The sequence below is a fragment of the Phalangium opilio genome, unplaced genomic scaffold (assembly GCF_054372755.1).
Source record: "Phalangium opilio isolate 3A_F unplaced genomic scaffold, DU_Popi_V2 ptg000082l_1, whole genome shotgun sequence".
Lineage (NCBI taxonomy): Eukaryota > Metazoa > Arthropoda > Arachnida > Opiliones > Phalangiidae > Phalangium > Phalangium opilio.
This window is the reverse complement of record NW_028324189.1, coordinates 13304533-13318188: the sequence shown is the minus strand read 5'-3', so window position 1 is coordinate 13318188 and position 13656 is coordinate 13304533. Positions and strand designations below refer to the sequence as shown.

Sequence of the window (13656 nt, the reverse complement as noted above, 5' to 3'; positions counted from 1 at the left end):
TGGTTAGAGACTATTTGACATGGCACGGCACAACGTTATATACATTTGTAAATTCAAAGTAGCACAAAAGGAAAAAGAATCCATTTTTTAATATTTTTGTTTGAAATAAATAAACTCATTAGTTATAACTAATAGAAAGTCAAGGGAATGGCACCGGTAATGAGCAGCAAAAAGAGAGGAAAGTTTGCTTCAAGTTAGCAGAGGGACATGGTAGTGAAAATAGTAATCTAGAATTTTGTTCGTTCAAACCTTAATATATCATGAAAAATTCAAGTGAGGAGGCGACACTACCTAGAAAGATTGATTTTGGCAGATAACAGCGAAAAAATTATGTTCTGCACACACTGGGACTATGGGAGAGTTTCAGGGCCGCAGGTCGCACATGATGAAATTTCAACTCCAGTTTACATCAATTCTCCCTGGTCGTACTAGTAGCAGGTTAAGCTATAGTTTGCTCAGGTCCTGTTAGTCTCGAAAGGGTTATATAGTACTTGTAACTTTTAAAAGGTTGTTTTCATGGCTAAACAGACCGCTATTACAGTTTTTTATTGTTTTATAGGTTATTTTGACACGTTATCTCCCAAAACTAATTAATGTAATGATAAAATGTTTTCGGGGAATGGAATTGTGGTCGAAAAGCCGAGATAAGTAAATTTTTGAAATTGATTAGCAGTAAAATAATTTATTTCAACGGAAAACGGTAATGGAACGTTGTTTTTTCTTAAGCATGCATTTAAGTTTCAATTAAAAAGAAAAATTAATATCTGATCCTTCAGACAAGTGATAACCTCAGTCTTATCGATACTTTTTAGGTCTTGATTCTAATCAAGACATTTTTGATTAATATCTGTTCCTTCAGTCTTCATTTTAATTAAGAATGTTAAGAAACTGTTTTACATTTTCAAAATCTGCACTTAGCAGAAACACGTATAAAGGGGACCATAACTTTATCCAGAAGTAAATTTTACTTCTGGTTTCGGATAAATTTGATACACCATAAGAATCCGCGAATATTTTACAGTTCAGATTTGGTTGTTGCAAAGCCCCAACAACTCCTATTGTCACTAAAGTTTGAGATTCAGAGGCATTTTTAGCTAGCTCATTTGTTTCACCATTAAGCTCTTGGGTTTGTTCTTTCAGAGAGGTTGTTGATCCTTCTGGTAGTGTCTTTACATTAGACTTCTTGAGTTTACTATGGCCGAGGCTTAACGAGTCACTCGAATTTGGCGAAAAATCTACTTGAATACCTTTAGTTTTGCCTTTAAAACTTGTCTGGCTTTTCTTGTCACTAGTTTCACGGTATACTAAATTACACTGGACAGAACTATCCATTTTTAACTCTTAATCAGAAGTAAATAGGGGAAGTACGTATTCGTACCTTTAGCTAGTGCAAGTCGTCCTTCTCTCCCAGAAACAAGCTATCGCTTTAAATTGGCCAATCAGAGATAGGCAGAGAACCGATAGAAATTTTTGAAGGTGCGCCACCATACCGTGAGAAACCGAACTACAGAGTATAGACGATTAGACGACGATTTCCGTCCTTCTTTCGCCCGGGTAGATTGACATTGAAAGTTATCGTTAAATTAAGAGTTAAAAATGGATAGTTCTGTCCAGTGTAATTTAGTATACCGTGAAACTAGTGACAAGAAAAGCCAGACAAGTTTTAAAGGCAAAACTAAAGGTATTCAAGTAGATTTTTCGCCAAATTCGAGTGACTCGTTAAGCCTCGGCCATAGTAAACTCAAGAAGTCTAATGTAAAGACACTACCAGAAGGATCAACAACCTCTCTGAAAGAACAAACCCAAGAGCTTAATGGTGAAACAAATGAGCTAGCTAAAAATGCCTCTGAATCTCAAACTTTAGTGACAATAGAGCTATCTCAGTTGTGACGTCAGTGCCTAGGTGAAACGTCACAGGCTTAGCTTTAGCAGTTGGCGGCCATGTTTGGTACCGCTTTAGTTTTATGGGCAAATAGCATGGGTGACGTCACAATAAGGCTTCTGAGATACCTCTATAGGAGTTGTTGGGGCTTTGCAACAACCAAATCTGAACTGTAAAATATTCGCGGATTCTTATGGTGTATCAAATTTATCCGAAACTGAAATATTAAGTCCAGCCTCCGGTAAAACTATAAGTGAATTTACAGACATTAGTGAGACTGCTTTAAGAAATCAAAATAAACGAAAAGCTTCAGATTCCGTAGAGAAGCTGAATACTCGAGCAGCAGCTAAGATTCCCTGTTCAGATAATCTTCAAATAACTAATGAGCGTCTTCAGGGAGTTTTAAATGTCATTAAAGATAGAACAGGTGGGTTAATTTTTTCTAATCAAAAATATTTCGCTTATCTAACAAGTCTTATAATTATTTCACCAGATATTGACTATATTTTGCAACATAACAAACACAGCTCAGTTTCGTGTTTGGAAATTTGGCGTAAAGACTCTCTTCAAGATATTGGGGGTTTGCATGAAGTTCCAGTGAAAATCAAATTTACCTCAGATGGCATTGTTTCTGTGGTTTTAGTTTTTAAGCCAGTTATTCAAGAAACTTATTGGGATTCTGAAAACTTGGCCATCGATCCAGCGCCTGTGTTTAGAGCGCTAAATTATCTTTCTGAAGCAAACACCTTTTGTTCAGGCATTAAAAATGTCAGTAAATCGAGAATATCCATATTACAGGGTTCTTACACGACCATGAACACCTCGAAATGTCTGGGAATTTCAAAACAGGCGGGAAATGTCAGGGAAATTGTTAATAGGCCTAAAATGAATGGGGCAAATCTGTAAATGTCTGGGAATTTGAAAACAGGCGGGAAGTGTCAGGGAAATTGATAATAGGCCTAAAATGGACGGGACAAATCTTTAAGAGTCTAGGAATTTCAATCCAAAGATTTTGTGCGAACCCTGTATTATTACCTGGCTTGTACATTTCTAGAAAAGACAACTAATGTTTACAATTGGTTACTACTTTTGCAGGCCTTTCATTTCGGAAAACCAAAGAGTTTAGAAATTTTACACCATCCTTGCGAAAGGCAGCAATCTAAACTCTGTCCAATTTTGTTCAGAATACCTAAAATAAAATCTTCTGTTTCTGCATCAGGTAGTGTGAATGGATTTATGTGCCCAAAATGCTCCTCGTTAGATAAGTAAGTACTTACACTCATTCTAAACTACAATTACTAGACATATTTTTAATGAAACTTATTTCAGGTACCTTAGACATAGAAAGAAAGCTGTGGATGTAACACCAAGAACTAAACTAAAAAGAAGACACATCAGTTCCAAATTCCCTATCCAAGATTTAACACCAAAAAGTAGAAACATACGAATTAGGAATTTACGCAATCAAAGATATCGGCTAAGTAAAAGAATTCTACAAATGGAAAAAGAAGTCAAGGAAAACGCCATAACTCTTAATACTGAACAAAGTTATGAATTAGCTCAAATGCTTAATGAAATTAATTTGAATCACAAAGATGATTTTATGAAAGCCATTTCCGAAGTCAAGAAACGGAACCCTCTTCTATCAAAAGCGTTCAAGATGTCTTGGAAGACCGATAGTGAAAACAACAAGTTATCCACATTTTTAAAAGACCAAGAGAAACATTCAGAAACTAGGAAGGGGAATACTTGGAGCCCTCTAACTTATCGTCTGGCCCTCACCTTGTACTCAAGATCACCCGCATCATACAGAGCACTGAAATCTCTGCAGATTTTTAATTTGCCAAGTATACACACTATTCAAAAGAAAGTTCAGAAGATGAAATGTGACGCGGGTATAGATATTGAATATCTGTTAAGAGAGAGCGAAAAGTTTAAGACTAAGTTCGATACTAATATAGAAAACGAAAGACCGCCTCAAGAAGGTTTCCTAGTATTAGACGAGGTCAAGGTAATCGGTAAAATGGTGTGGAATGCAAATACCAACGAATTTATTGGATTAGCTATGGATAAGGAGGAGATACCGTCGCTACATAACTTTTATAAAAATACGACTGTAAATGAGTGCTTAGCTGCCCAGTACGTTCTTCAATTCATTTGGAGATGCGCTGGACAAAAATTTGACGTAATTGGTCCTTATTTTCCAAGCCACGTACCCTTCACTCACGAGGAATTAACAGTTCTGACACAGAAAAGCATATTTGCTTTCCAATCTGTTGGATTTTTTATATCAGCAATTATTTGCGATGGCGCTAGCTCTAACTTGACCATGATCAAATCCAGCCATGGTGTAACTGGTCAGTACTCTTACACATCTAGAGAAGATGGAACTTTAAACTTTGATGTTGAACCAAGATTTCGAAACCCATTATTGCCGGACCGATGGATCTATTGGATCATCTGTCCCAGCCACCAATTAAAAAATCTCATAAATGGGCTGAGTCATTCAAAAGAAGGTGGCACAAGATCATTTGAAAAGGGCAACATTGGCTTCGGTTGGAAACAAATAGAAGACGTTGAAGCAAGAGAAGATGAAAGAAAGAAAAACCTTGAGCTTTCTCAAGTGAAAGGTTTACGTCACGCATATATTGAGCGGGACGCATGGACGAAGTTAAATGTTACGCCCGCAAAGATACTTCAACAGCTGCCATTTTTGAGTGAACTTTACAATTATGCCAACCCAAACACAACTTTTCTGCCACTGCATGCTGTGGGTGACAAAAATAATGCTATTTGTGAAGAAATACAAGCACCCCATGATGAAAAGGAAGTTATGGCGTGCTATGACTTCTTAACAGCATGCCATAACTTATTTGAAGTTGGCTTTCTTTCTCACAAAAAGGTACACTCTGTCGAAAGCGAACCAGCCCAAAACATTTTAAAAGGTTTCAAATACTTCGAAAGCTGGGCTACAGAAACCCTTAAAAGTAATAAAGATTTGTCAGGAAAAGATGGAAAGACCTTCTTAGCTTGGCAAACATGGGATCTGTTGCGTGTGATGGTATTTGGATTTCTTGGGTTTGTTAAAGACTTTCACCAAAGAAATCCTAGTTTTTATGTCTATCCTGTCAAAGTAAATGGCAGCGTTGTAGAATCCTTTTTCAGCCAGTTACGTTTCGTAACAGCTGGCAAACTAACTAGCACAAATTACAAAACTGCTCGTAGATCCATCCTTATCAGTGCTGACATGAAAAGCCCCAAGAAAAATGAAGTTCAAACTGGCGAGAATGCCTACAGAAACGTCGAGTTAAATGTTTCATCTATATTAGATTTGCCAAATGTAGACAAATGAACTATGAATAAATAATTTTTTTTAATTTGAACAGTGAAAAGACAGATAATTTGTGGTAATGTCTTTATTGTGAAACTCATAAGTTAACACACGATAGAAATTATCTTGTATCACACTTCAGCTATCACAAACTCATAACACAGGATAGAAATTATATTGTATCACACTTCAGCTATCACAAGTAGACTAAAAACATTCAACCATTTTGTTTTCTAAAATTCTTAATATTTGGCTTATAAGCTAGGAACATTAAAAACTACATCTACTAATAAATAAAATCCATTTTAAAATTAGGTTTTCGAATTCTTCCTCTAATTGAGGCACTTTTGGCGTTGGTTTGTTCTACTAAACCAGATTGCGTGGAATTTCTTTGGCTTGAAGTTAATTCGTAGTTTTCACTTCTAGATGAGTTGATTTTCTTTGAGATCGCTTGGGCAGAATTAATTTTCTTTGAGATCGCTTGGGTAGAATTAATATTCTTTGAGATTGTTTGGGCAGAATTAATTTTCTTTGAGATCGCTTGGGCAGAATTAATTTTCTTTGAGATCGATTGGGTAGAATTAATATTCTTTGAGATTGTTTGGGCAGAATTAATTTCCTTTGAGATCACTTGGACAGAATTAATTTTACTCAAGGTAGATTCATTTATTTTGCCTCGTTTAGTGGGGTTTGTTTTGCTTGAGATTGGTGAAACCGGTCTTGAGTTTTTTTCGGTAAATTTGGCAGGTTTTGTTTTGCTTAGAATTGGTGAGGTATTCTTGGCAGAATATTCAAGTGAAGTTGTCTTGCGCATGTTTTTTCTTGGTGTTTGTTGACTAGAACTTCGTTGTTTTATCTTTTTCTTTGGTTGGATATTCGCCTTACTTTTTTTGGACCCAGATGATAGTTGATAAAGCTGATCCCTTAATAACTGCCCCCCTTGACCACGGTTCTTCTTTTTCCTATTGATTTGCTCAGTTTTAGCGGAAATAAAGTCATTTAGAATAGCGTGGCCCATCTTTCTCAGGTGGACCTTTCGGAATTCTTCCAAAATTTCTCTTGAAAAGCCACGTTTTAGAATGCCATCGATAGAAGATACAGCCGAGTAGAACATTTTTTCCAAATTTTTATCCAAAAGAAGTATTTGCATAGTTTTCTCTAAAATAAACCAATACGATATAACTCCATTATTTCAGTTAAATTAGAAATTTGGTTGTCAGATGTTGACCAAAAAATTTACTTATCACATTGCGTTCCCCGATAGTGCAAATTTCTTTATATTGGGTAGCAACGACCCGCCCAACTTCGTTTGTATATTGCACAAGTAATTCGTGTAAGAAATGCATTCCACCTTTGTCTCGGTTATGCATAGCTTTTGGTATCATTTTGGCACTTTTAACAGGATCACGGAGCAACAGGGCAATTTCCAAAAACTGTGAAGCTTTGCTAACCTGAGAGTTAGAAAGGTTTTTATTGTCCAATCGTCTCTTATTAACATTAATCATTTCCCCAAGGGCTCCTCCTCCTAATCTGTATGCTGCGTATATTATATCCGTTGGTTTATGCCTTAAAGATATTTTAGGTTCATCATTAATTTGAACTTTATCCACGTTGGCTTCCCAGAGATTTGACTTTAAATTATTCATTTCTTCTTCATTGTTGCAATCTAGAATAGCATGAGCTATCCAATTCAAAATTACAACTATATCCTCAACCATCCCATCAGACTTTGATTTCAAATATTTGACAATTATATCTATCATTTTCTTATCACTTTCACTCGCTCTTTCTTCGGTTTCAATTCCAAGCGCCAGTGAAATCACAGATGTTCTCCAATTTTGCCATGAATTTAAAAAAAATCCATAGCCCCCAGCTTTTTCATTTGTTTTAGTAGGTTTAGCAACATCTTTAAGGTACTCAAATTTGCTAACCATAATGTTAAATAGCTCTTCAAAATCACCACTTTCTTTAAGCCTGTCAAAGATCTTATACCTTTTTTCAAACAGGGAAATGGCTTTAAATTCTTCCCTTACATTAGTAGTAATGTTGCTTATGTTCATTTTTATACCTAAATGTAAAAAATATATCGTTTTATTAATATAATCGGAGTTAATAACGATTTTTCATATATAAACTTGTAATGCACGCTAATACTCACAGGTCAGTCAGGTACCATAACAAAATCAGCATTCAGCTGGATAGCAGACGAACCTTCGAAGAAAATAGTTTCTTGTATTCATCCGCGGTTTCCCGCCAAAAAAAGCGGATAGTCAGTGGCGCGAAAAAACCGATAAAGTGACGTCTCGCGAAATAGCTAAGAATACGTACTTCCCCTATTTACTTCTGTCTTAATTTAACGATAACTTTCAATGTCAATCTACCCGGGCGAAAGAAGGACGGAAATCGTCGTCTAATCGTCTATACTCTGTAGTTCGGTTTCTCACGGTATGGTGGCGCACCTTCAAAAATTTCTATCGGTTCTCTGCCTATCTCTGATTGGCCAATTTAAAGCGATAGCTTGTTTCTGGGAGAGAAGGACGACTTGCACTAGCTAAAGGTACGAATACGTACTTCCCCTATTTACTTCTGGTAACTTCTAATAATAAACATCTCCTTAAGACCATTCTAAATATAACGTCGGAATTTTTAGAAATTCTCCTCGATTTCTTTGGATTTTGAAATAGGGGAGCGGGATTGAAAGCGTGAAACCCTTGTTGTTGACGGGTGACAGGAAATTTAGAGGGAGTATTAAACCTTCCATTTTAATTAAGGTAACACGATAATCCTCTTTTTCACTTTAAATATGTCGAGCAATCGTAAAACACAATCCCAAATGCTTAACCTTACTGGTACAATTAAATAAAATGCTTAAAGTTACTATTATAATCCCATCCTCTTAAAATACACGAACGTAATAATCACATAACCAAAATTCTGTCCCATTCACTCTCCCTTAAATGACGAACGAAAAATTCTATACTGCCAAACGCGCTACTCTTTCACGTCTACTGGTACTAGTACTAGTAAGAGGACGAGTACAACAGGGCACGCAAAACTAAGAGACTCATCGTAGATGTACATCATACGATGTGGCTAAAAACGATGATAACACACGTGAGTGGACGGGAAGCTTTCAAAATAAAAGCATTTTACGTCTTATGTGACAATCTAATGACAAATACTAAAAAACAATCTAAAGCTAACAAGGACACTAATGAAAAGTTCAAACCTGTTTTTAACATTAATGCCCCCGATGAATCTTTCTTTGGAGCTTTCCAAGAATTGGCAGAACCGTATTGCAATGATTTAAATTTTGAAGAGATTGAAAACGAACTGCTACATTTCAAGCATTTCGTGAAGAATGGAGAAAGCAAAAACCCTGAATTCTTTGATTCCTTCATTCGTACCAATAATATCATTTCAACTTTTCCAAACTTAGAAATTGTTTTGAGAATTTACTTGTGTTTGCAATGCAAGAGGCGAGAGATCCTTTTCAGCTTTAAAAAGAGTGAAAAACTTAAGAACCACATCAGCCCAGGAAAAATTAAGTTCTTTATCTTTGATATATATTGAAAAGGATTTACTAAAAGACTTCATAGACTATGAACAGATAATTTATAAATTTCTTATGTTAGAAAGAAAGGAATTTAACTATTGAGTTCAAAAAGAAATTTAAATATGCAGTTAAGTGTTAAGTCAATTAAAAATATAAAAAGCAGTATGTCTCTTAGATTCTTTTAAACTGTGGTCTGTTGGGGGGCTGGGGGCCCGGAACTAACGCCTTGCCTAGGGCCCAAAATATTGTAAATCCGGCCCTGACAAGTCCCCACAAGTAACCACAAGTACCCACAAGTACCCACAAGCACCCACAAGCACCCACAAGTACCTACAAGCACCCACAAGTACCCACAAGTACCCACAAGCACCCACAAGTACCCACAAGTACCCACAAGCACCCACAAGTACCCACAAGTACCCACAAGTACCTACAAGTACCTACAAGCACCTACAAGCACCCACAAGTACCTACAAGCACCCACAAGTACCTACAAGCACCCGGGCAAAGCACCTACAAGAGCTCAAACGCCATGTTTTTCTTGCTTAATTAACAGTCGCAGGTAATCTTGTTAACTTAATATATATGTGTGGGGTACTTTTCCAACTTAACTTGTTAGCTAACACAAGCTTAGGTTCTCTTGTTTTTTTACCACTACGAAAATTGGACCAAATAGCCTTAACCGTGCTAACATCATAAACTGACTATTATCTATGCTAAAATATCGCAGATTGGGGTAGTTTTTAAAATTTAAAATTAAACATACTTAAAATTAATTTTTCTCAAAAACCTTAAAAATGGTCCTAGAAAAAGGTTTAAATTTTGATATAAAACCGTTCCCAAACGTAACAAACGAATATTTCATTTCAAAAGGGTGGCCACAAAATGGCTAAATTTGAAAAAAACTCCATGTTATTTCTATGGGAAAATTTTACTTTTTCACCAAAAACACTGACAAATTTATGCAAATGAAAACCACCCTTAGCAACTTTATTTTTTATAAAATAAACTAATTAGTGGATCTTTTTGAAATTTTAACCACATATTGAGGGCCCGAATTGTAGTTCTGTGGAATTTTTTCAAAGCAGTTAATACGATACAAAAAAAGTTATAACCAATCAAAAAACCATCCTTATACATTAAAGTCGGTGTGAAGTCTTATCTAAGAGAGCTATCGCTCTCCTAGAATTATGGACTATTATTGACAATCCTTGATCTCCTCAAATTTAATGACCGAATCATGTTACTTTTATTCGCAAGTTAGTTCTTAACATTCGTCCGCTCTCGACTCTATTAAATGCTCTTAATTTTTCTGTTCCTAAACATTTGCGCAGCCCAAAATACATTTTACAATCGCAGTATAACAATTAAGATGCAAATGCAATTCCTTAACTAGAGTTTTTGATCTTTACTCGAACAACTTATCTGATGTACATAAAATAATTCGACTGCAACTTATTGAATGTTAGGCGAGGGGGAAACCACTTGTGAAATCAGGTGTACAAAATTTTTGAAATCACAATTGAAGTCCATAAATTGTTTTTGAAGTCTCTATAAATCGCAAAGTTTAGTTGAAATCTCGGAAGTCTTAGGAAGTCCCTAGAGAATCCCTTGAAGTCATGCGAAGTCCCTTGGAAATCGCTTGAAGTCAGTCGAAGTCTCTCGGAAGTCTCTTGAAGTCATACGAAATCCCTTTGAAATCTCTTGAAGTCTCTCTGAAGTCAAGAGAAGTCATACGAAGTCCCTTTGAAATCTCTTTAAGTCTCTTGGAAATCTCTTGAAGTCTCTTGGAAATCTCTTGAAGTCTCTTGGAAATCTCTTGAAGTCTCTCGGAAATCTCTTGAAGTCTCTTAGAAGTCATACGAAGTCCGTTGGAAATCTCTTGAAGTCAAATGAAGTGGTAGAAAAATCCCTTGAAGTCTATTGAAATTCCGTCTTTCATAAGTGGAAATTTCCTTTTCTTCAAATTTTATTTTCAATAGTCTTGATCAGGGCCGGAAATAAGCACAGGACACTGGAATTTTAAAATGTGCCATAATTTTGTTGAAAACTAAGGGGGTCACTGGACAGTTTGACCAATAAAATTTTGGAAGTTTTGATAGCCTGACCTTGGAGATGTGATACTATTTCTGCACTTTACAGTGGACAATGTCCTATAAATTTTCCAGTCAAACAGGGGGGGGGGGGTTGGTCTTGATCCCTCAATTTTCGGCCGTTTTCGTAGGTGCAATGCTACCAGACTCTTGTGCCAGACACTCCTCCCCAGAATTTTTTCCTTTTTGGACTTAATGTCGGCTGCTAATCATTCCGTTTTCAAAGAATATTCGTAAAAACGATATATTTTTGTTTGTGGCGAAGTTTAATTGGCTTAATTTAAACTACTATTTAACTAAATTGGGATCCTTCGAAATACAGCATACAAGCAGCCAATTTAAAAATTGTGTCTTCTAGTTCTCTGAACTATGAATTCGAGTATGAATCAGACGATAATCAGTTTCAAAAACCTGAGGGGTCGGACGTTTTGGAAAAAGTGTACGGGATTTCGAAATCCAAATTTGATTTCTTCGGATTTCGTTTGATTTCGTCGGATTTTTTGATTTCAAAATTCGATAAAATCCAACGGATTTTGCAATTTTTCCCGTGATTTCCTCGGATTTTTTCCATGATTTCGGCAGATTTTGGGATATTTCAATTGATTTCGTTGGATTTTGTGATTTCTTTTGAGTTTGGATTTCGTGAATTTTGTAATGGATTTCGCGATTTCGTTACTGATTTTGTGATTTCTTTGTTGATTTTGTGGTATCTTTACTGATTTTGTGATTTCTCTACTGATTTTGTGATTTCTTTACTGTTTTGTTATTTCTTTATTGATTTCGGATTTTTTTTTTTGAGATTTTTTAAGTTGGATTTCGCGGGTAGCGTACGGGATTTCATGAATGACCGACCCCTTGCAAAAACTACTGCCCAAGCGCTCACTGGCGTGATTGAGTTAGCTATGCCACGACAAAAACTTCTTTCCGTAAATAGCGGCCGATCACGTGATCATATTTTCCCGCGTGGAACGTCGCAGAATTCTTGAGACATAAGCGACGATCAAATGGATCAGTATACTATCCGGGCAAGAATTAATTTACTATAAGAATGCCTAAGTCACTAGATTTTACGCTTCTACTCTTACGCCGGTGTTAGTGGACAAGTAAGCCCCACCCCTTTCATGTCCCTCATTGTATCTGCGCCATATAATCAAGAAGGAATTTACTATAAGAAGGCCTAAAAAGGCGTCCGGTGCGCGCGTGATAGTCGACAATCCCCCCTCATGGGTGGGGGGAGGCTGGAAAAGAAGGCGGGACTTAATATTTTATCTTACTCTATGTTTTCCACCATCTATCTCTTTTACCTTCTCGTTAAGCCTTGGTTTGGTTTTTGGAACTCACGAAATCATAAGTATAGTACACTTGATTCGATTTAGAAACAATTATAGAACGAACGATTTTCACGTAGAGACAAGTATTCAAAATCCATTAAGTTAGGTTCAAAACCTTTAACTAACTTGTTAATGGCAATTAAAAACTATTCCCTAACCGTTTCAGCACCGCTGGCAGCCTCCATTTTCTGCTTACTTTGCTAGACGTTTTCTTTCTCTATTCGGAATACGTCAATCGCGTCTGTATGACCTATCCCCGCGGGATCCAATAGGAAAGCGCAGAGCAATGAGGGACATGAAAGGGGTGGGGCTTACTTGTCCACTAACACCGGCGTAAGAGTAGAAGCGTAAAATCTAGTGACTTAGGCATTCTTATAGTAAATTAATTCTTGATATAATTCTGCATAGATAATTGCTTTCGGTTGCTCTGAACCTTAGTACTTAATAGCGAAGTACATAGATATTTTTTAATTATTACAATTTAAATTGAGAAAAAAATAGAAATCGGCTTTAGTCTATAAATTCCATTGAAGTCACTTGAAGTCTTTAAATTATGTTGAAGTCACTTGAAGTCTTTACAAATTCTATTGAAGTCACTTGAAGTCTTTACAAATTTTATTGAAGTCACTTGAAGTCTATAAAATGTAATGAAGTCACTTGAAGTCTATAAAATGTAATGAAGTCACTTGAAGTCTATAAAATGTAATGAAGTCACTTGAAGTCTATAAAATGTAATGAAGTCACTTGAAGTCTCTAAATTATATTGAAGTCACTTGAAGTCTTCATAAATTGTATTGAAGTCACTTGAAGTCTTTATAAATTGTATTGAAGTCACTTGAAGTCTTTATAAATTGTATTGAAGTCCCTTGAAGTCTTTATAAATTTTATTGAAGTCATCTGAAATCAAATACAGTTAGTGAAGTCTTTGAAGTCGAATGAAGTCTTTGATAGTTCAATTGAAGTCATTTGAAATCTGAAATCAGGTGTACAAAATTTTCTTAGTGGTTTCCCCCTCGATGTTAGGCCTACTAAACGTTAAAAGAAGAGAGAGAAAAAAATCACTGATTTACTACTTTCTTTTTTTCCAATTTAAATTTGTACGCGTGACTATTTAATTTATGCGTTATTCTCTTGATATTTTGTATTGAAAATGTGTGTGTACCAAGTTTATAATATCGTGAGTTATTTTACAATTCTTTTTCATACACAATAAACATTCAATTATAATTTTTCTCTGAATTTCTTTGGTAGAAATAATAAAGAAACTCTCAAATGCAGATCAATCGAAGCTCCTATGATGAAAAAAAGAATGAACAGCGGAAATGTATAATAAAATTAGATTTAATAACATATCTTGCTTGTTTGTTATCAGGGTTGTTTTTGTGATTAATTGAGGTTAATTCCGGGATGAAGAGCGAAGTCTTTGTAAAGTACGGCACTTGAAGTTACTTGTAAATAATCAC

The 13656-nt window shown here is 35.8% G+C and overlaps 2 protein-coding genes and 1 long non-coding RNA gene across 3 annotated transcripts; 2 read left to right on the top strand and 1 right to left on the bottom strand.

Moving 5' to 3' along the window:
* The first annotated feature begins 1335 nt into the window (after positions 1–1335).
* Positions 1336–5381, top strand: LOC149651846 (uncharacterized). The gene is made up of 4 exons (XM_089848922.1): positions 1336–2309; positions 2376–2650; positions 2978–3147; positions 3212–5381. The coding sequence occupies exons 3-4, from the start codon at positions 3119–3121 to the stop codon at positions 5232–5234; spliced, it is 2052 nt and encodes a 683-aa protein (XP_089705048.1). The 5' UTR covers positions 1336–2309; positions 2376–2650; positions 2978–3118; the 3' UTR covers positions 5235–5381.
* Positions 5382–5499: 118 nt separating this feature from the next.
* LOC149651845 (uncharacterized) lies at positions 5500–7618 on the bottom strand. The gene is made up of 3 exons (XM_089848923.1): positions 7372–7618; positions 6454–7281; positions 5500–6371 (listed from the first exon to the last, which is right to left on the bottom strand). Exons 2-3 carry the CDS (start codon positions 7271–7273, stop codon positions 5500–5502), a joined length of 1692 nt encoding a protein of 563 aa, XP_089705049.1. The 5' UTR covers positions 7274–7281; positions 7372–7618.
* Positions 7619–9275: 1657 nt separating this feature from the next.
* On the top strand, positions 9276–13424 carry LOC149651844 (uncharacterized). Its single transcript, XR_016371357.1, has 2 exons — positions 9276–10238; positions 13217–13424. It is a non-coding gene; the product is annotated as an uncharacterized LOC149651844 (long non-coding RNA).
* The last annotated feature ends 232 nt before the right edge of the window (positions 13425–13656 follow it).